Source organism: Motacilla alba, chromosome 4A (genome assembly GCF_015832195.1).
Source record: "Motacilla alba alba isolate MOTALB_02 chromosome 4A, Motacilla_alba_V1.0_pri, whole genome shotgun sequence".
NCBI classification, from domain to species: Eukaryota; Metazoa; Chordata; class Aves; order Passeriformes; family Motacillidae; genus Motacilla; species Motacilla alba.
This window is the reverse complement of record NC_052045.1, coordinates 13,301,152-13,322,765: the sequence shown is the minus strand read 5'-3', so window position 1 is coordinate 13,322,765 and position 21,614 is coordinate 13,301,152. Positions and strand designations below refer to the sequence as shown.

The 21,614-nt window shown below is 41.5% G+C and overlaps 1 protein-coding gene across 4 annotated transcripts in view; it reads left to right on the top strand.

Annotated features, from left to right (window-relative positions):
- The first annotated feature begins 9,357 nt into the window (after positions 1 to 9,357).
- The window catches only part of AFF2 (AF4/FMR2 family member 2), a 334,300-nt gene continuing 322,043 nt past the window's right edge, over positions 9,358 to 21,614 (top strand). For all 4 annotated transcript variants that reach the window (XM_038164527.1, XM_038164528.1, XM_038164532.1 and 1 more), the window contains exon 1: positions 9,358 to 9,562. In XM_038164527.1, coding sequence (XP_038020455.1) covers positions 9,516 to 9,562 — 47 coding nt within the window. In that variant the 5' untranslated portion in view covers positions 9,358 to 9,515. The remainder of the gene's footprint in view (positions 9,563 to 21,614) is intronic.

Here is a 21,614-nt window from a genome sequence, read left to right as displayed (position 1 = left end):
CTTTCATCATCTTGCTGAGGAAAACATATTTCACTTGATTCAGATAAATTATATGCCCCCACATATTATGATCAATATTTTAGCAAGAGTTAGCATTTAACTATGTCACTTCTGAGTAATGAATAATCATGTCGAGCACATGAAAAATGAGTAATGACAGATATCACTGGACTGGTACGTTTTCTGCTTCTCAAAATGATGTTTAAATTTTTACAAAAATGTTGTATAAAGGATTCAATGACTCCAACTTGTTCCTTCTAATGGGGATCTATCATTTAAACCTGACTGCTCTTGAAGTACAGGTTAGCATAACTAATTTTAAAATATGCTCAAATAGTTCTATATTGTGACAGAGGAAAATGGAATCCAGGTGTCAGGAAATGTATGCAATAAAACTGGATTTCATTAATTGAAGACCTGAACTCACCTCTAAAATGACTCTTTTTGCATAGCGGCAGTAGTACTCAGAAGTTTGTGGCTTTGCTTCTAATAGGAAATGTGATAGGTATAAAGTACTTTTATCAAGAAAAATATCTAAAATAAATACAGATTTTAAAATAATATGCAGAAAACTACAACAGATATCCTGACCTAAGCATGCTTTAATTCGTTTACTTACTTGCATCTGCTTACTGTGTTGTGTCTCTTTTGTGTACAGCCTTCCCAAAAGCTCCTACTCTAATTTTTAAAATTTTATGCTTGAAACTACATTCGCAAACCACGACCAAAGGAACTGTTTTGATTTTCCTCTAAAAATGCCTATGCAGTTTCAAGCACCTACTTAAGAAAATCTTTGCCTCTTGTAAGGGCTGTTGAATGAACCATCAGCAAATGTGTGCAGGTCTTAGAAAGATCAGGAAGCATTTGTCACTGTAATCCAAAAAGAAACCTCTCTATGCATAGTATACTAATTTTTTCCTCAGTCAAATAATCACTCTTGACTACATTGGTCTGTAGTTGACTTTTTTTCTCCCAACAATGATCTGCTATGCAATTTTAAGGTTGCAATTGGGGTGACAGATATTGTTCTATATTTTTAATACCCTTATGCTGGTAGTTGGCAGTTCTGCCCTTGATTGACTTTTTTTGATGACTACCAGCAGCCAGAAACTAATTTGCAAGTATGACCATTGACTGACTTGGTGACTTATTCTTGTAACTGAGTGTAGTGGTGCAATATTGTCCTTCTACCTTTTAAAAAACATAAATATGATATACTCATGAATACCATGTTTCAGTTGCATTAAAGAAATACATCATTGGTCTCAATTTTTATTTCTGGGTCTTTAAAATTCAAATAGAGTGAACAAGCAATATAAGGGTCTGTCATCAGTTAGGTCAATTCTTCCACCAGCTGCTCCTTGGTGATTTGCAGTGTTATCTGTAACAAACTCTGTTTGGTTTTAGTCACCTGCAATGTGCAAAGAGTTATGTATTCCTAACAGGGAGGACAATGGGCTTTTCAGGTGTTGCCTCAGTGTAACTGGCTGCAAGATTTCCTTTCAGTATTTAGCTATTTTAGCACAGTTTAGATACATTTCTAATGTTTCCATCATTTGATGGAAGAATAACATCAAGGAGATCAGCTATAATCTCATTATATTTACATAAATACTATTCTGCTTTTAAAATCCTTGCCAAGTGTGGCTTTTCCAATCAAAGTGAAATTCTTCCTTTGTCAATATCAGTGTTTTCCTTAGGGATGAAACAGCTAATAATCTATACTATATAATAGGAAAATTCACATTAATACTATCAGAAGAATGATGATTACTGACTCTTACAGCACCAGTTTTCTACACTGACAGAATGACATTCTAAAATGCATTTTCCTAAATTAGGTCATTTAAATCAGTTCAATATATAAGTCACAGTAGCAAATTTTTCACTTGGCAGCTCCTCATTATGTGGCTTGGATTAATTCTGATTTAAGAATTCTGTTTGGTTATTCACTTTTTTCCTCAAAATTTAATTTTCAGTAAATGTGGTGACATCACAAAATGATCAAACGTCATTTGGTGCCACCCCCCTCTTCTAGCTGTGGAGATAATTTCATGAGGCACAGTCACTGTAAGCAGCAATGTCACAAGTGAAACAGGTAAGTGATTAGGCAATAATTTTTTCATCAGGAATGAGGAAAAAAAAAAGGTGAGTGGGAGTGGAATTGCACCCCAGACCCAATGAGGGGAGTAAATGGAAGTTATACTACTCGCTTTTGGAACTAGATTTTAAGAGCATAAGTCATTTAACCACTTTTAAAGACTTTACTCTGGGGTGCCTCAGTGCTAGAGCTGTGCAAACACATGGTAAAAGACAGTCCATGCCCCAGTGAGCTTAATAGCCTTCTTGGTTTCCCCGCGGCAATGCCATTATGCTCCAGCCCTCTTCTCTTGAGCAGGATGAAGGCCTTGCCTCCTCCTCCTGATTACTTTAGCAGATCTCTGGTTAGCACATGGAACGAGCCCTCCAGACTCTGCCGTCAGCACTACAATCCTTTCAAAGCTCACCTGGCAGGTTTCCCAGAAAAGCAAGACACGGTCGTTTAAGCTGGTTGCCAGGAAAAAGACTGAATAATACTCATTCTAGCTATTTGTTTGGGATACTGGTTCTCACTTCATGGAATAAATATGCCAGACATTCATCTCTTGAATGAAAAGAAATTGCTGCAATGGTCTTGCACTGCTCTCAGCAGAACCTTCCCAAGACCTCTCAAAGGCCTTTGAAGGACCATCTCAGATGCTCTAATTCTGATGCTATTTCTGTATTGAATTCCAGTTGCACCAGGTCCTCCAGGGCTTAGGAGGAGTGCAAATGGGGAGTTCTGTGCTCTTGTTCTACTAAGTAGGCCTGAATATCTTTCTAAGTCATAACTAGCTTATGTTTCTTATAAGAAGCTGGGAGGGTATGAACACCCACAACCACTGATGGTCATGCAGTGTTTGAGTTTGTCAAATGGATATGTGGGCTGATAGCCTAAAGGTGTATTCTATACCATAACTTCTGTCACATCATAGCAAACTAGAATGTAACATGTCTATAGGATCTATCCATTAACGGCCAAAATATTTGGAGGAATATGTGTCCATGGGCTATGTCTGCCCATGGAAAGCTGACACTTCTGGTTTTCTTGAACTGCCTCCCCACTTTCCCCTGCCCCTTCCCCAGTGCACCTGTAAAATGCTCCAAAAATACTGTGAAATCTATCAAATTTGTGAACAAAAACAGCAAATATCTTCACTGGGAATGTATTTGTGAAAACACAAGGACCCTGCAATTAATTTGACATAATTTTTTTTCTTTTTTTACTAGAAAAGAAACAGTATGTATTTGTCGACCTCCTCTTGGGGAAAAGTCTCTTTTTATGAGTTTCAGTTTGTCTGTCCTCTTCACTGTACATAGGGACTATTTGATATATGTAGATAGTATTTGCACTTTTTAGTGTCTTGTATTTATCATCAAATTCCCTTGTTTGGTATTTAACGTCTAGACCAATACCTAACTGAATTATGTTAGTCCCTCATGGTAAATCCTGAACAGCTTCAGGATCTGCTCTGAATATGTTTGTTAGAGATACCATGTTCTAATGTTAGTAGAAGACAGGAAAGTATTATTTTCCTAACATAGGGTGACCAGAAAATTGATGTTGAAAAGGATGAACATAACATCTTATCAGAATAGAAGAAGAAAGGGAAAAAGAGAAAGGAAACAAGATAATATTTGTTGTCTCATATTCCACCTCCATGCTAATGCTATGTGCCATATATTATTCTTTTTGTTTCCTTCAGAGAAATGAAGCTTTGCCTAGTGTTACATTTCTGTAAAGTGCATTGGAGAATATCATCATAAAAATCACTGAAGACAAGACAGTACTTCAGCAGCTTCTGTATAGGCATCATTGCTGTAAAGTGCCTTTTGAAAGCAACATGGCAGAAAGAAGGAAACTTGACAAGAAAAGCCTTTTTACCATGCTTTTGCACTTCAATTTTCTGGCTGTGTTTGTGTTTCAAAGTTGGTTTGGTTGTTTTGTTTTACACTGTGTGTGACCTTTAGTTCCACTCATAGGGAACATATGGCCATGCAATTGGTTAAAACTACTACAGGGATTGTTTCTGTGTGTTGGGCTAGGAGATGGTGAGAGCCATGCTAAACTCTAAGCAATTGGTTTGGTTAAAGGGAAGGATTGCAACACTTGGCCAACTCTTCAACTACTCCCAAGACCCATTGTTCACAATCAGTTGGTAAGTGTGACATAAAGTTTTGTTCCTTAAATCTTAGAAGAACATCACCAGCTGCTTTAAATCCGGCAAAACAAAGCATTGGTCATAAACATCAAAACAAGAAAAGAATAAACGAAAAGGATGGGGGATGGATGGCAGAGAAAGATCAAACTGTGATGATTCTAATTAATTAATGAAATATTTACTTGAAAGTCAAGTTGGTTTTGATTTTTTTTTTCTCATAAAGCCTCTGTACTTTTGGCCAGTGGTGCCCTCCAAATTCCTAGTTCTATAATCCTCCCTTTTGCTTTTCACAGCTGATTTGCATCTGCTTTTCAGTAGATCTTTTTGGTTATTTGTTTGAAGTTACTTTATTGGAGCATTTGACTACAGTCTCTGTCTTGCCTGGTTTTGAAAGTTTAGACTATCCTAACAGTGTTTTAAGAGACACCTGGCTAATGTGTTGTTTGACAGCAATAAATAGGAATCTTATTGCTGTTGCCTTTTTTCCTCTTCATTTTTCTGACAGTGGCAAAACTTCGAGTGGAGTTGTGCCTTGGTCAGGTAGGGTCACACAGTGTCACAGTCTAAGCATCACAACACTTCTAGCACGACTGCTGAGTTATCAATGTGCATCTCTTGAAAGCATTAGTTTGCAGCCTGTATCAGGGAGGATTTTCTCACCACCTGAATGGCATTCCTGAGGCTTTTGGTGACACGTGGTCCAGAAACAGAGAGGTACCAAAACAGAGACTTGAAAACCCAGTGGCTAATTCACATCTAATCATTGTGGGACCTTATAATATCCACTGTGAGCCTTATAGGATCTGAGTGTGGTGAAACTCAGTGTGTCCTGGCAGGTAGCTGTGGACACATCCTAACATAAGATATGTAAGAGCGTGCCATTGTGAACTCCACTATAACACAAATGCCAAAATGCCATGTTTCCTAAAAGAATCTAGAGAAACTTACAGAAGGGAGGATTATTCAACAGGACATGAAAATATTGCCCCTATTCTACAGTAAGAATACATTATAAATATATTTCTAGAAGTGAATATTGTTTTAAATTAATCTTGTTTCATAAAACAGGAGTAGCAACTCTAATAAGAATAGTTCTGCACAGTTAAATGAATTGCTCAGGCAGCACGGAGTTGATAATTACAATTAGGATGGTAGGAAAATAAAGATTGCCTATACATACACACTTGAAATTGAGTAACAGCATCCTTTCAGTAACTAAAATCCTTATGTACTTCTGAAGAGGAAATTTAGCCGTGGAGGCAGAACATGATGGGTTCCTACTTTATGTATGCACATCTCAATGGTGATTTTTTTTTGTGATATAGCAGCTTTAGGATACATAAGATTTATGCCAACTCCTGCCTGTTCTCACAGAGTTGAGCTAAATGCTCTTATGCCTACCTTCAAACAGATGCTAATATTAACTTAATTTTCAATGTATTAATGTAATCTGTGTGCTTTATCTAAGGTGTAAGTTTGTTCTCTATACATGTTTAGTGCTGTATGAATGAGGCACAGAAAGAAAAATCAATCATTGCTTCACAGAGAAATATGAACTCTGTTAGCTTCATTTTTCACACTGTGAAAATGACTTGACCTTCCTTTCCTCAGAAATCCAAATATCTCCAATCTGTATTCATAGCTGGGCACAAATTTTCCATTAACATTTTCTGGATAGAAAACTGTGATTTCATTATTCTTGTTTTGTGGAAAAATAAGCTTTTCTTTGGATAAAATGGAGTGTTCTCAGCAGAAAAGGCTTCTGTGCTGTCTCACAAGGGGTACAGTTCAGTTAACTTGTGCCTCTGTGGCTGTGGACTGCTGGCCTCAGCCTGTCTCACCTGACCCACCACGGACAGTCTTACTTCTCCTTCTTCAGAAACAGGGACATTGGCACAGATGATGGCAGCTGCACCCTGGCCTTTGGAGCACTACACAGGCTCTTGTTGCTAGTTCACACTTTACTCATTGCCTCTGTTTGTTCCTTTGCATACAGATTACAAAAGTAATTTGGGTAAAGAGATTATCAAGGGATGTAGGTAGGTTTGAAAGAGAAAGGATGGGATGTCCCTTCCCTGCCTCAAACTCTCTTCTCCACTGTTCGCTGCTGAACCTGATGAAGGAGGTGGGAAGTTTGACTGGTTTGGTGCAAGCCCAGCAGCTCCAATAACTGCACAGTGTTTTCAGCTTGTGAGTCCACCCACGCCTCGGCCACAGCAGCCACCAGAGGGGTCTAGGCATTTGTGCCTTCATCAGAGGGACACTACGGCAGGACTCCTTCTCCACTAACCCTAAATGGAGACAACCGCCCAAGCCACCCACGAGGAGCATCTGGCCGGGAAGCCGGCTCTGGGCTGGTCGGGCAGGCCGGGCAGGGCGGCTGGCACAGGGCAGGGCCGGCGCAATGGCAGCAGGGCTCCCTCCTGCCTGCAGCCTCGGCGGCAAACCCAGAGCCTGCCCCGTGCTGAGCCAGCTCTCCCCTTTGTGGCAGGCTGCGGGGCCGGGCCACAGAGCACAGGGCCAGGAGGCCTTGCTGAGCCCGTTCTGAGCTGCTGCAGGTGCTGGGAACCGCCGTTGTATTTTCCACTATAACTGTAAAAGAGGTCACGCCGAGGGCAGCTGAATTTTCTATTCCTGGCATTTGGGTAAATGAACCCTACGCTGCGTGGAGCCAGAGCTGGGACAGCCTCATGCTTGTGTGTGTCCCTGAGCTGGGGCCTTGTAGAGGGTTCCGGATCCCTGTGCCAGCAGCCGGGCACTGGGGGAGCAGGTACACCCGACATGTCCCCAGCCCTTCACTCCTGTAGGGCAGGTCTCGCTGAGGCCGGCTCCTGCAGGCCAGCCCATGCTCCACTGCTGTGGGTCCAGCCAAGTGTGGCTGCTGGCAGCAGGGCTGCTGTGTCCCTGGGGAGAGGGCTGGGCATGGCACTGTCCCTCCACCCACAGATATGTGTCCAGCACAGGGCTCCAGTGGAGCATGGGCTGGGTGTCCCCAGTGGTGACACTCAGGAGCATGGGCTGGGTGTCCCCAGTGGTGACACTCAGGCGCATCCTTGTGGGTTTGAAATTGACTGCAAAAAGCTGTTTGAAACCGACAGTAAAAGGCTGCTTCATTCACAAACTTTGTTACAGACCTGAGGGCAGAGGGTGCTTGGGGAGCTCCAGGTGCCAAACATGCAACCTCTTAGGAGATCCCTTACCTCTGCCATTGCACGTCATGGGGACAGCAGGTTTGCTTAGTGACGAAGGCTCTCCCACCCCTTTGCTGGAATGAGTTCTGAAAGCCTTTTCAGGATCTGTTCTGTGTATCTTTTGCTAGTTTCTGAAGAATTGGAGAGGGTTTGCTTTAAGGAAGTAAAAGTGCTTATACCTGGGAAGTGATTTTCCTTTCTGTTGGGCAAGAGCCCTTGGCCTCTTGCAGGCTGCTTTGGTGCGGGGGTGACCGGCTGGCAGCCAAAAGACCCTCTGAGAAAACAGGAAGCACAACTGCTACCTTTTCTAAGTCCCAGTGCTTTTAGTAAGTTTTTTGAGTTTAATGGTTGAAGTTCAATGTACTGAAAATAAGCAAGATATTGAATGTAAGTGATTAGGTGACAGACTAGGCTTTTAGTTTCATTAATAGTAATTGTTTGTTAAAACAACCTCTCTGTACCTGCATCTGGAAAATTTTGAAAGTGTGACTCCACCTCCCATATTGGTCTAAAGTATTTGCCACAAATTAGGATTTTGAATGGGGCCTTTAAAACCAACAATGATGCTAAAATAAGTGGAGAGAGGGGCCAAACTCATGATATTTTAAAGCTTTAGGGCCAGAGTAGTGTGTTTGAGTCAGTGGTGAAAACAGATGCAAGAAAGGAAATGCTGTGTGCACCTGATGTTCCTGCCAGAGGGCTCACTGGAGCCTTGTCTGTGGTGGCAGAACTGGCCGCTGTGACCAGCTGTGTTGAGTCTCCTGGGACTGGGACACAGCTGTGGAGACAGGACCTCACCAAAATAAGGGTCATTTCAAACTTCGCCAAGTCCTCAAGACTTGCTGGCACGAAGGAAGTTTATGATTGGTTCTGTGGAAGACTGGAGTAAAAATGAAGATGGCTTTGGTCTTGTCTTTGCAAAACCAATGTATGCACTTGTTTGCTCAATGGGTATATATATTTAAAGTATTATAAATATAAAATGGATGTGAAAAGTCATAAGACGCTGGTTACTGTTAAGAAGGCAATTCAGATATGAAAGTGTGAATCTGAATAGAGAATAATTTCACTTAGGGGATGGAGGGACCAGTGGTCTCCTTTGTACTTATGTGTAGGGGCAGCCTGGGATTTGTGTTTGGCTTCTCCCTGAGATTGGTGGGGGAGTGGGGTGGGTTCTGTAGGGGGCTCTGGGATGCCCCTGACAATGTCCGGACTAATGCCCGTAGGTGAGCTGGGCCACTGCTCATCACAGGGCCAGCGGGAAGGGTCATCATCCCAGTGGGAGAGTGGGGTGCTCCCCTGGATTCAGACTTCAGGGGACTCGGAGGGCCTTTTTCTTCCAGCCCTCTTGGGCTGCCCGAGCCTGACTCTGCTCTGACCTTTGCCGGCCATCCTGCATCTCGCAGTGCAGCTGACCCGGAGCTCTGGCCTTGCCATGTCCCTGCAGGCAGGTTTGTCCACACAGCCAGCAGGAGCTGGCTTTGGCAATTAAATGATAGGATTATAGATGCCTGGTTTTGTGTGTGTGTGTTTGGCTTTTTTGTTGTTTTTTTTTTTTTTTTTTTTTTTTAAATTCTCTCCCCTATTCCCCCTTCTCTCTCCCCCTCTCCGACCCCAGCCAGGCCTCCCTAGGTCTCCCGCAGGCTCGAAGCCGCGCCGCTCCCCGCATCCCCGCAGTTCCTCCTTCCAGCTAAACTTCCCCGCGCTCCCGGCGGGGGCTCGCGGCTCCGCCGGATCCCGGCGGTGCTGCCGCGGCGGCTCCATGCCGCGGCTTCGGGCCGCCCCGGCTCCTCCCCTCGCGGTGTGCGAGGCAGCCTGCCCGCCCGTCTGTGTGTGTGTGCGCCGGGCCGCCGCCGCCGCTGTGCTGCCTCTCCCAGCCGGGCACAGCCGCGCCGCGCTGCTGGCGGCGGCGGCGGCGCTCCGCCACCCCGGGCGGCTCCGCGCGGCCCCGCGGCGGCCGCCGCTCCCCGCGGCGCCGCTGCCCATGCGGGCCGGCCAGCAATAGCCGCGCCGGCTCGGCTCGGCTCGGCTCTGCGGGGCGGGGAGGGGGCACCACTTCTCTGAGTCTCCCCACCACATCGTTATGGACCTATTCGACTTTTTCAGGGACTGGGACTTAGAGCAGCAGTGGTAGGTTTTTTCGGGTGGTGGGGTTTTTTGGTTTTTTTTTTTTTTTTTGGTTTTGGTTTTTCCCCCTCCCGCACCACCTCCCCTCCCCGTCCCTCCACCCCTCTCCTTCCAGCTTGCCTCCTTCCTACCCTTCCCTGCTCGCTCCCCCGGTGCCGTAGCCTTTGTTGAGGGGCGCAGCACCCGGTGCCAGCGGGGAGCGGGTCCGCGCTCGCCCGCGGGCAGCGGGGCCGGCCGGGGCAGCCGGTGCCGGCCGGCTCCAGCCACGCTCCGCGGCCGCGCCGCCGGCCCCGGCTGGGGAGCAGCGCTCGGAGCGCGGCGGCGGGGGGCGAAGTTGGCCCGCAGGGCAGCGCCGAGAGGTGCCGGGTGCCGGCTGCGATCAGCGGTGGCAGCCCCCTCCCGAGCAGGGGCGGCGATGTTCCCCGGGATCGCGGCTTTGCTAATGTTGTGTTTACTGCTGTCACTGACAATGTTCCTTTCACGGGGAGAACCGCAACTGTAGTTTCGCTGTGTGGCACAGTTCGGCTGTAGCTCTGATCGGTGTGGGGGCTTCTGTTGCTGGTTTTGCTGGTTTCCTATTCTAGATGAAGCGTTATTGAAGTTAGTTTTGGAAGTGGCAAGATCAGTACTCGTGATATTGTAACAGGTCTTTTTTTTCCTGCTCGTCTCTGCCTCATTTTTCTTTTCTGTATTTCCATTTATTTTGAGAATGAAATTTTAGGTTTATATTGCTCTGTAAATAGGTGCACACCTTAAAAAGATCGGTGCATCTGTTTAAGTGCATTGTAAACTTGTTATCAAAGTGAATGTTAAGGAATTTTTGATGGGTGACAAGTAGCTGGGAAAGTTAGAATTTGGGTAGGTACTTAGTCACTTCTGTGGCTGGTTAATGAGATTATGCTTATTCTTTGGCTGGTTTTATTGGTTCTTTCTTTACTTTTCAATTTAGCGAATATAATTCCTTAACTATGCATGGGGAAATTCAGAGGTTGGGTACTGCTTTGTTAAATGCTTTTAGGCTGGATTGCAGTTTGCCAAGGAAGAAAGAGACTAAAAGACTGAATTTTGTGATCCTAATCTCTAAATGCCACACAGATTATATATGTGTATGTATGTGCATTTGGACCTCGTGTTTTGCAGAGGGTTTACTTTACTTTGTTGATAATATAAAGGTATGCCTAAGAAAAAGGTAATATATCTTGTTAATAACTATCATTTTGCCAAACACGGTCTAACAGCTATACTTGCAAATCCATAGTAATCAGAACCAAATACCTGTCACGTTCCATTTTACAGCGATTGGGAGTAAATCCTCACAACCATAAATTACACTATATCAATATTAATCTGTAAGCAGGCGTTTTGGATCATGTGCATGTTTTATCAGCTCTGCATAATCCATTGTATTACATCTTTTTAATAATCATGCTGTTGTTATTTAAAAGCAATAATCACAATAAAATTAGTGCTCAATTAAATATTATGCTTCTACTACACTATCTTTACTCTGCTACACTAATTTATTTTGCAGACAACTGATAACCACCGTATTACCACTCAAATAATATTTGCATACAATTTGCCTAATTTATAATGTGGGTAACATTAATTTAATAGAAGCTGTTACAACCCGATATGTGGGTGTAGTTCAAATACTAAGCATTTATAGGTATTGAGTTTTAGTGTTTGCTTAATAACTTACTTTCATTTCACTATGGTTTTATGTGGATTTAGAGATGTGCATCAGAAAGAAGGGAACTCTCGTGCCTTGGTTTTTCCATAAAATATGAATATATTGCTTCTCATTCTAAAATTCTATTTGCCATTTTTTGTAGTGTGATATGTATTGTTTTTAGTGGTTTTAGGGTTCATGAGGAGAAAACATTTTTACTTTGGCTGTTTCAAACAGTTTGATATCTGCTCAAACTCTCTATGTGGCACAGGCATTCACACACACTTACTGCAGGGATCAAGTTGCATTTAGCTTTTAGCAATCCAGTTAGTATATGTAAGTGCACGTATAATACGTGGGTACATAATCTACATGTTTGCACAAATGTGACATGTGTTTTATTATACATGTAAATATTTTTGTCGCTGACAAGTAGTTGCATCGCTTGCAGAGAGTTAAATTTAGCTCCTCTGTCCACAAACACGTGTATGTATGTAATGCGTTATACGTACATCATCGCCACACACCCAGGAATATGCATGCACATCCATCAAGATTTATTAATTTTGTCTGTGTATCCAATATGGTGTAGTTGCTTTGTAATATTTGCAAATAAGTACGTATAACATGATCTGTGAATTGCTACTTCTTATTTCGAAGCTGCCCTCCTTCTGCCTGTGAGCCGGCCTTGGTAAAACGTGTTTCACAAGCATTTATAAAGCAATTAGGGACCCTCTTCTGCATTCCTTGCAAACCCAAAACTTCTCTTAATCTGTGCTGCAATCACCAAGAAGGCAAGCTCAGGCCTACTGTGTGTGTGGGTGTTTGTATTATCTGTATGCAAAGTACAACAGAAACATCGTTAGCCTGAGAAATATATTAAAAAATATTTTTAGCTTGAGTAGAATTTTTATTTTTTTAATCTGATGAAAAGATGTAAAGGTAAACTTTATTTGCCTTGCCTTTAGCCCAGGAAATGACTTTGTGAAAGTTACTCGTTGATGGGAAAAATAGTCAATTTCCCCCCACCTCCAATGGAGGTACATTTTGGTGTCACTTCTTGAAACATATTTTGTCAAGAGCTGTGATTGTTACAGTGTGCAGTGCCACTGCACATGTGCTGAAATTCTCACTTGGCCTTCCAGATGATTAGTGGGAACTTTGTCTTGATGATACAAACTGCAGAATCAGCCCTTTAGTTTTCCATATTAGGAGAGATCACAGTAGTACAAGAATGAGATGTTTCATTGACCCTTCTTGGAGACTGTGATTAGGAAGGTAGCTGAGAATTGGCGTGGGATTTTGTTAACACGGGTAAAATGAGGCCACGAATATCCTTGTGGATGTTTTGCCAGACTTGAAAAAAACTGAAAAATACCCAAAACAATTTAGGTAAATGTAAACTCAGGATGAGATGAAAGGGCCAAAGCTGAAGTCTGCTATGATTCCTGGATGAATAAGAAGTGTTCACCTGGGCTTGCATTTAATATGAGCCATTCTATGAGGGAGAAAGAAAGGGAGATGGATATAATGAAAAGCTTGAATGCCTGTGTGCACCAAGGGGACCACTTGCTGTTAAAAATCAAATTTCATCTTTTAAATCACTTTCCATGCCTGTCTGTGGTAACCAAGTAAATGAAATCTTGCTGTGGCCTGGGACCATGTGGCTAGATTTGAACCTGCTTATGGAGTAAGGTGGTGTCATTAATCAGCAGCTGGGAAACAACAAAACCCAACAAAGACCCAACCATCCTGGAATATATACTTCTCGCTAGCACAAACAAAGGCAGAAAAATTCTTGGTTTATGTTACGTTGATTGTCATAGGTATTAATGTTTTTAAGTCCTCCAATCTTTAAAAAAGTGGAAGTTGAGAAAATACTTAGCAGAAAAATGCATATTGAGGTATGTAAATCAAAACCTGGCAAGGTAAAATAAGATGAGCAGGTAACAGTGTCATCTTAGCTGTGTGGTTGCAAGGAGGAAGACTTGGCCCTGCAGAGAAACAAGCCTCTTGTTTTTTTCCTATTTTATATTATGTATCACAAATAGCCTAATTACAGCAAAACCAGCAAACTGCCAGTTATACAGGAAGAGGCTTAAACTCACTAAACTGTTATATAAATAGAAAGTTCAAAGGTCTGTTTGTGGCTGACAAAGCTGAGAACAGGCCATCTGTGGGCCAGGTTCCTCTCCTGTGTGAATGGAGAAACACACTGCATGCCACTGCAGCGCGCTATTTCAACATAGTCCTCAACCTGGAGGGGGTGATCCTGCTCTCCAGACAAAGGTGAACTGTTTCAGTTCCAGCCCTGGTTATTTCCCCCTCTTCACCCACTTTCCTCTTCCCTCTCTGCCTTGTGCCCCTGCGGAAGACCTTCTCAGTTGCTGCTCTTTCACCAGGGGTTGTAATAACTCACTAAATGAAAAGTCTTCCAAATGTGGAAACTGTGTTGTGTTTCTGATGGGAATGTGTGGAATAGAGTAGATAAGCTTTTTGGGAGTTAGATTTAATTTTAATTTTTTATTTTAATTTTTGTGGGGTGATGATGAGAGCATTAGTGTAGGAAAAAGTCACATTTTGAATGGATTCTGTAAGATTTTTCTCTCTGACCCCTTCTTTACCCTAAGAAATATTACAGTTGAATTGCAGTTACTTTTTGGATTTGTATTACAGACATCCGCGAGTAATTATTTGAGAACGTTTCATTTTCAATTTGCTTTGAAAGTGTAAATGGATAGATTGTGTGGCTGCTGGTGGGTGTGTGAGGGGGATTAGATGCTGTCAAAACAAGCAGCTGAAGAAGACCAAAAATAGTCTTGGGCCAAAACCTGTACTTGAAGTACATCCTGATTTAGTAATTCTTCCCTGGCTGATATTGAACTTCATGAAGTGTAAATCTTGAAAGAATTTGACTGTTTGCAAACATTAAGCTCACATCTATCCTATGAGGCAAAATTACTATCAGTTTAACATCATTTGAATTGTTTTCCTAATGATTCATTCAAGAATTTAATGCCTTTTAAAATATACAAATTGGGATGGAGAGTAGACACTTCAGGTACTGTTCAGCTATTCTGAAGCCAGGCAGAACTTGAGAGCATTTAAGCAGTTTGTACATGAATGCCAATTATATTGTTTGGGGTTTTCTTCTTAGTAAAAGATGGTACTATGATGCAGGTCCTTTAGTAAAGCAAAATTATTCCTTTTGTCTGACAAGAGTACTTCTGCAACCTGGAATTTTCTAAATAATTTAGAATGGAAAATGTGGCATTCTGCAAATTATTAACTTAAATATACTAAATGATCTTTGAGAAAATAGATGGACACTGCTGGTCTTTTTATGCTTCTTAGGACTGTGACAATATGCTCCAGCACTGTGGAAGGAGTGTTGTAATGCTTTTTGTATTACAAGGCCCAATTCTGTTTTCATCTAGGTAAAGAAAAATGCCCAGTATGGTAAGATGGGATAAAATTTGTGCTAAACTTAGAAAAAGCACGTGGGCCTTAATTTAGCAGAGCCCATAGACAGGTATGTAGTTTTAAGCACACAAGAGATCCTATTAAGATGACTCTGATTTCAAGTTCAGTTTCACCAGACTGGATTCTTGATCACTCCCAAAATGTGTTTTACTAATGACTAAACCCCAGTTTTTGATGTATATGGTAATGAAAGCAGATGTTATTTTTGCCTGTACAGTACCCATCTATTTCCGTGAAATGTACAGCAGCTTTACGGGATTTCACCAATAACTGGGCAGTCAGAAAGAATGCAAATATTAAATCTCATTTAAAAAAAAAGTCTAGAAGGATTGTAAAAAGCATTTTATGTGTTAAACCCATGAAGCATTTAGAATAAGCATCTAAACAGATAGACCATATCCTGTATTTTCCCTGTGCCTTTAGTTTGAGGTAATGAAATTATTTTTGTGTCAAGGACTGGTAGGATTTGGTTCCTGAATGTTTGTTAAATGTATATAGTCAATAAATACCATGAAGAACCCATGTTTTCCTCCAGCCTCGGCGTGAGTCAATGGCCAGTGATGCCAGTGAAGGTGCTCCCAGTTGACTTGAGAGGGCCCTTGATTTGCCCATTTTGGCCAAAAGGCAGACTTCTGTAGATGTGGAGCAACTCTCTAATGACCAGGATCAGCAAGGCTCTCTGCGCATGCGTAATACTATGCATGTGGAAAAACTCCTCAGAGCCCAATTCTGAACCTGTCCAATTCAAATTTACTGCCTTTCTTTTACGGAAAGAAAAGAAAAATGGATGGGAAAGCTTGAATCTTTTCTCTTGATTGCAGTTAGCAGAATGGATTTTCTAAAGCCATCAAACATCTATTAACACTGAAAACTGAAAATGTGCCACACGTCTGGGTTTTGCAATGTTGCAAATTCTTTCTTAAGCATTGAAAAAGAAGGTTGTAAATCAAGTGAGATGTCAAGTTAGTGTAACCTTCCATAATATAACATGGTCAGGAAGTCACAACAGTGACTCTAAAAGACTGCTCTTTCATCCTTTTATTGTTACTGAATGTTCTGTGTTGATGCTTTGTAACCAAAATATTTGTTTAAATTGTTCTAATAGCTTTGGTCAGAGGTCAGAAGGTACATTACTCCTGACTAATGGATAACTCCAGAGATTAAAAAAATGAGAGGAAGGATGGCAGTGTGTGTGTCAGTAGCTTTTAAGCTCCATCTTGAATAACTTCTAATGAGGCAGTTGTTTGACCAAACATTCTCACTGAGGGCATATGATGGTAAATCTTTATTTGCGAGGAAATTGTGGGGGAATGAGCTCGAGGGCTTGCTTTCAAATGCACTGTACTGGAGTCCAGTCTCGAAGAAACTTTATAAAAATTGTATATTGCTCCTAAATTTCAACAGGACTGCTATTGAGTGCAGTCAGTTTGATGGGTTTACAAGGTTGGGCTCATAGTATTGAAGAAGTAATGTGGAGCAAGAGAGCTGAGGTAAGGGAATAACCCAAAACTTCCTGCAGTTAACTTCCCAGCTGTTACAAAGTGTTTTATCATGAAGAGACTATTTCCCAACTTGTACATAGCAGATCAACGACATTGTTATGACTTTAAAGCAAAGGTCTAGTCTGTAGTTTCTTTAGTAAAACTGTATATAATGTTTTAATAATGTTTTATTAATGTATTCAAATTAGGCCACTGAGAGAAGAAAACTCTCGCTTGAAATATTTTTTCCTTGTGACCTCAGCTGTTGATCTGCTGGAGATTATAACTGAGTTCTTATTTCATGGAATTTGGGATGGTGAGTTTTAAGGAGAGTTGGAGATGATACCACAACTGGAAGCTGATTTTCCTTGTAGGTGGAGCAGAGAATAGGGAATGCCATTTACTATGTGTGGTGTGTAAGACTTGTTTAGTGAGGAGCTGTAGTCAGCAGTTCAGATTCCTGACTCACATGCTGCATGGTGCTACCAGTTATAGTAAGACATGAATAGCCCACTCATAATTATATGTAGTTATAGGGGTGGGGTATTAACAACCAGCAAAGAAGAAAACAAGATAGAGCACCAAGTTAAAAATCACTGAGTTGTTCCTTTGACAAGTATTATAATAGCTATTTTTGTATGCTGTGGGTGTACATGATGTTGTGGAATGAGTAAATTCTGTAGCTCTACATTGCCAGTGCCTGGGGCTCAAACCTGCAGAAGCCTTACTACTGAGACTAGTGCTTTTTCCATTTGGCACTTCATTTACATGGACTGTTGGCAGGATTCAATTGTAGCTTAAAAGTTTTCTTGGACATCCAAGTGTAGCTCTTTTGATAGGTGATAGTATCTGCATCCTGCAAAGTGGTAGACACCTGAAAGTGACACTGGGTTAAAGCAAAGCAGTCCTTGGTGGCTTATGATCTGTGCTGAGAAGGTAGCTTCATAATGGAATGTTTTTTATTTAAAATGTTTTTATGTCTGAGGGTAATAGTATGTTATTTAAGTCTACTTGTTCTTTTTTTTTTTTTTTTTCCTTTATTACTGGTTTAGGTCAAGATTTCTCTTGTGAGGAAAAAGAACACACACCTGTCAGTAGGGAAAGCAAATGCAAAGCTTTAAATATAAACTATTATTAAGGTCTCCTGTTCCTATTTATTTCAGTCTCATGTAATGAGGCTGAGATCCAGCAGTAACACGGTGCTTAGGTGAGTCTGTTTCTGTGCTGCTGTCAGTAGCCTTGCTTGTATTTGAGAATACTGTCTTGGAACATTATATGTCTGTTGGTTATGGACCTCTTAGTCGGCAGAGATGCCAGAGTAAGAGATGCTTTCAAAAGGTTGCACATGCTTTAGATCCCTGTCCTGAACTTTCAGGTGAGACCCCCATAGCTTGGGGGGCAGCCAGTTCATGTATAAAAAACTTTGGGCTGCTCTTTTGAATGTGGGGTGATTTTTCTTCCAGTTTCTTTCCTGTAGAACAATGGAGTGACATTCTTCCTGGTGTTTCCTATGAAGAATAATGATGAGGAATTATCTTCTCTGTCTACAAGTGTTTAAAAACTCATTAGTTAGGGTCCCTGAAAGAGTTCCAATACAAGTCAGTGGGTGTGGTGAAGCCAATTGTAATGGGAAGTGGACTGAGCCCTGGGGCTGGTGGTCAGCAGGGAGGCAGAGCTGTAAAGAATACTGTGCATATGCTGTAGTAAGCATTTTCCTAGATCTCCTCTGTGGGAGAGGACAATGGCTTTGGAGCTCATATTTACTCAAAAAGCAGTCCTTTGATTTTCATGGCTTTCTGCTTGGTTGCATATTGGAAAGCCCATTTGTCTTCACCAAGCCCACCAAGCCTTTGAAGAGGGGTAGGTGAAGGAATTGAGGCATTGGCCGATGGCTGAGGGCTAGTGGTTGCTTGGAGAACAAACTGAGTTGCATTGCTTTCTTTCTTTTTTGGTAATACTGGAAAGGGTTGTCATTTTTAAGTTTGTGAAATCAAGGTGAATATATATTGTTAGGAACAGAACATGGGATACTCTCACTGGTACTGTGGCTAGCTACTTTACTGCCTTTGGATAGTCATTGGTATCTATCTGTCAAAAGTGAGGCAATAGTATTTTAGTATTTACTTCTGTGGTGATTTGCCTTTTTTTTTTTTTTTTCCCATTCAGGTGCAAAGTATGAGAGAAAAGGGCCAGCTGTGTAGTTATCTTTATCTGGTCTTTCTGCTCACTTTTTTATCTTCCTGGGTGTCAGCTGGGAGCTGCTTTTGACATTTTCTCTACTCTGAACTTCACTCTAGCTACATAGTCCTTCGCTGGCTTGCTTGTACAGTGTTACCTACAAGGAAAGCAAATGGTATTGATTGTGGCATAGCTGATGCACAGAGATCCTTGTGTTGGATGCGACATTTGTGCTGATGATATCAGACACATGTTTAGAAAAATGCGGTGGTATTTCTAGCCAGAGACCCTTCAACCATTAATGATTTGTCTCTGCTTTACCTCCTTTTGTGAAGTGAGAAGTGTATCTCCAGCTTTTACTGTTAGACTTTCAAAGAAGTCATTGTAATCACCCTTCCTTACACAGTGGGGAATGGGAGGACAGAAGTGACTTGCAGAAGGACTCATCCTTGGTCAGGAATGCAGCTGAGTTCCACTTCACTGCTTGCCAAGTCTGATGGGTATATTTTCCTATTCCGTGGGGGTGCGATGAGGTTAAGTCCCTTAATGTTTATGAATGTTTATGGTGATAGAGGAAGACAGAATCCTAGGCAGATATATTATTAGGGGGAAGGCAAGCCTGTAAAGAGAAATGGTGGGATTTGGGCAGTGTAAGAGAAGATAATCAAAGCAGAGAACTCTTCTGAAGGGCAGAATTTATTTATAGTGTGTATACTTCATGCAATTTGCCCTGCTAGTATAGCTGGACAGTGAAGGCCACGGACCTTTTGGAGACAGAACCATCTTGTTACTCCAGAAGACTTGTCATTTACCAGATCTTATAGCAAAGCTTTGTATATGCAGCTGTAGCATAAGTTAACGTCATCTCTTGGATGGTTCACTGAATAGTACATCCACAGTTTTTCAGAAGCATTGTTGCTCTTTGAGCCAGCTGCCTTTGTTTCTAGCAGATCGCTGCTGCTTTGTTGGTTAACCCTGGGCATGAGTTTTCTTCACATATGTTATTAGACTGAGCATATTTTCTATTTATACCACTTGGGGATACAAATTACTGTGTTGCATTCAGCAAGCATGAGAAAAAGTACATCCTTGTGATTGGACAAAAAAAGAATACAGGGCAAATTTTATTCTAAGGTCCTTTCTTTCAAGGTTCAAGGGAAAACAGGCAGCAAAAACAATTCATGGTCTTTATTTTTATGTCCCTGAAAAGTAGGAAGTATTTTCATATATGTGTTTTAATCGACTATGTTGGTGGAATTTGGTTATGAAATTAACAATGTGCCTTTGAAGAAGGGAACGAATTTTGTTGAAATCCTGTGCATCATTTTTGGGCAATTAGGGAGATGATTAGTGTCGTGCATACTTGGAAGCATTGTCTTTGTGGCTTTGATAGTTGTCTGTGGGCCAGTAAATTTGCACTAGAGGGCTGAGCTGGAGGCCACTGCCGCTGGTTGAAGTTTTTCATTGATTTAGTAAGCTCTAAACCATACTTAGCCACAGCTTCCCTTTCTTTCTCATTTCATTTTGGGAGCAGATGACCTTTACCTACTCTGTGGTAGAGCTCCAGAAATATTATGCAATCTATTGCAATGTTTTTGTTACTGCTCAGTCTTCCCTTCTCTCTTTAAAGAGCCCTTGCCCAAACTGACTGTTTTTTAGTGTGCCCATGGAGGGATCATAGATAAGGGAATATAATTGAAGAGAATTTTGGTATTTGTGTGGGGAAACACCTGTCCTCTCTTTCAGAATCATAGCTCTGTCAGCAGGACAGTGAGCATGTTTGGATCGTGGACCATGACTAGGTGTTATCCTCATCAGGATAATAAATAATACACTTCCCTGTCACTTCACTCTGCTGTTTCTTTCCCCATTACCCAAGACAAGCTGTTGTGTGAGAATTTTGCCTGGCTATAGACTACTCATGAATCTTGCAGTACGTGACATGCAGACATCTAACAAGCATGACTAGAAACTGCATAAAATACACAGACATAACACAGAAGTCATATGTTTGAAAACACATTAGAGCTCCACAAATAACCTGATATCTAGGAGGCTTTTTTCCTCCTATATATCTATAACCAAAAATATTCTGCTAGCTGCCTTTCAACCAGATCAGAGTTATTTTAGATTTTGTAATGATTCTCGCTTGTGTAAACTCACACAATCTGCCTGCAAATTCAACTGCAATGATAAAAGGTCTCATCAAAAAATTGAGGCAGGCCAGAATGTTTGGTTAAGATTTAATATCTTTCTAACTAATTATAACGCAGTGTCTATATGCGCTCTGGTATCTGTGGAAAGAAAAGGAACAAAAAAGATACTGTTCCATTGTACTGGCTCTTTTGTAAACAATTACCCGTTAGGTTGATGTCTGAAGCAAGGGTGAGAGAATTGATAAACCTGTTCTAAAGGGCTTGAAAAGTTGAATTGAATTCTAAATGTAGATTAGGAATAAATGATGACAGCCAAGCCAGCATTACCTCAGTTGATTAATTTATAAGGATACTGGTCAATGATTTTAACCAACAGCTATGCATAGTAGAATCCTAATGGGATCTGTCTGTTAAGATTACATAAAGTAGAGCATTTGATTTATTTCATAGCTTTCCAACGTGCCACTTTAACTTCATACAAATAATGCATTAGTCACACTGGATAAGATGGCGTATTGAATAAACTTGTGATTTTGTCTGCTTCCTATAATCTGATTTTATAAAGGATTAAATCTGTTTTAGTAGTTTATTCATATCATAAAAGAGATTGTCGGTTGAATGAAATCTTTACATCTGCCACTTTCTATCTCATTAGAAAAGACAGTAACATAAAGTTCCTCGTTTCCTCCCAGTCTGTTTTATCCCCTGGTGTGTCTGAGTGTGTATATCTTCCCTACATGTTTGTATATTATAATGTCAGTGTGTTCTCAGAGTTGTGGTTAAGAATGCGTCACAGCTTTGGAGGGATAATACCAGGGGCTATAAATGTTCTGGCCAAGAACATACCCAGCCAGGAACAAACAGTGATGCGGGCCAAGGGTGACTGTCAAAAATCTGAAAGTGATGGCTTGTAGCAGCATCGCCACGTGTATATATGTGTGTGTGTGTGTGTGTAGAATTCAGCAGGTGCTCCAGTACCCCCAGCCCTTCACTGTGGGTGTGCCTGTGTCCCTGGGCACCAAGTGTGTGCTGAACGATGAGTGGGTGTTAACTTAAGGCTGATTTAAGAGGACGTAAAGGCTGAC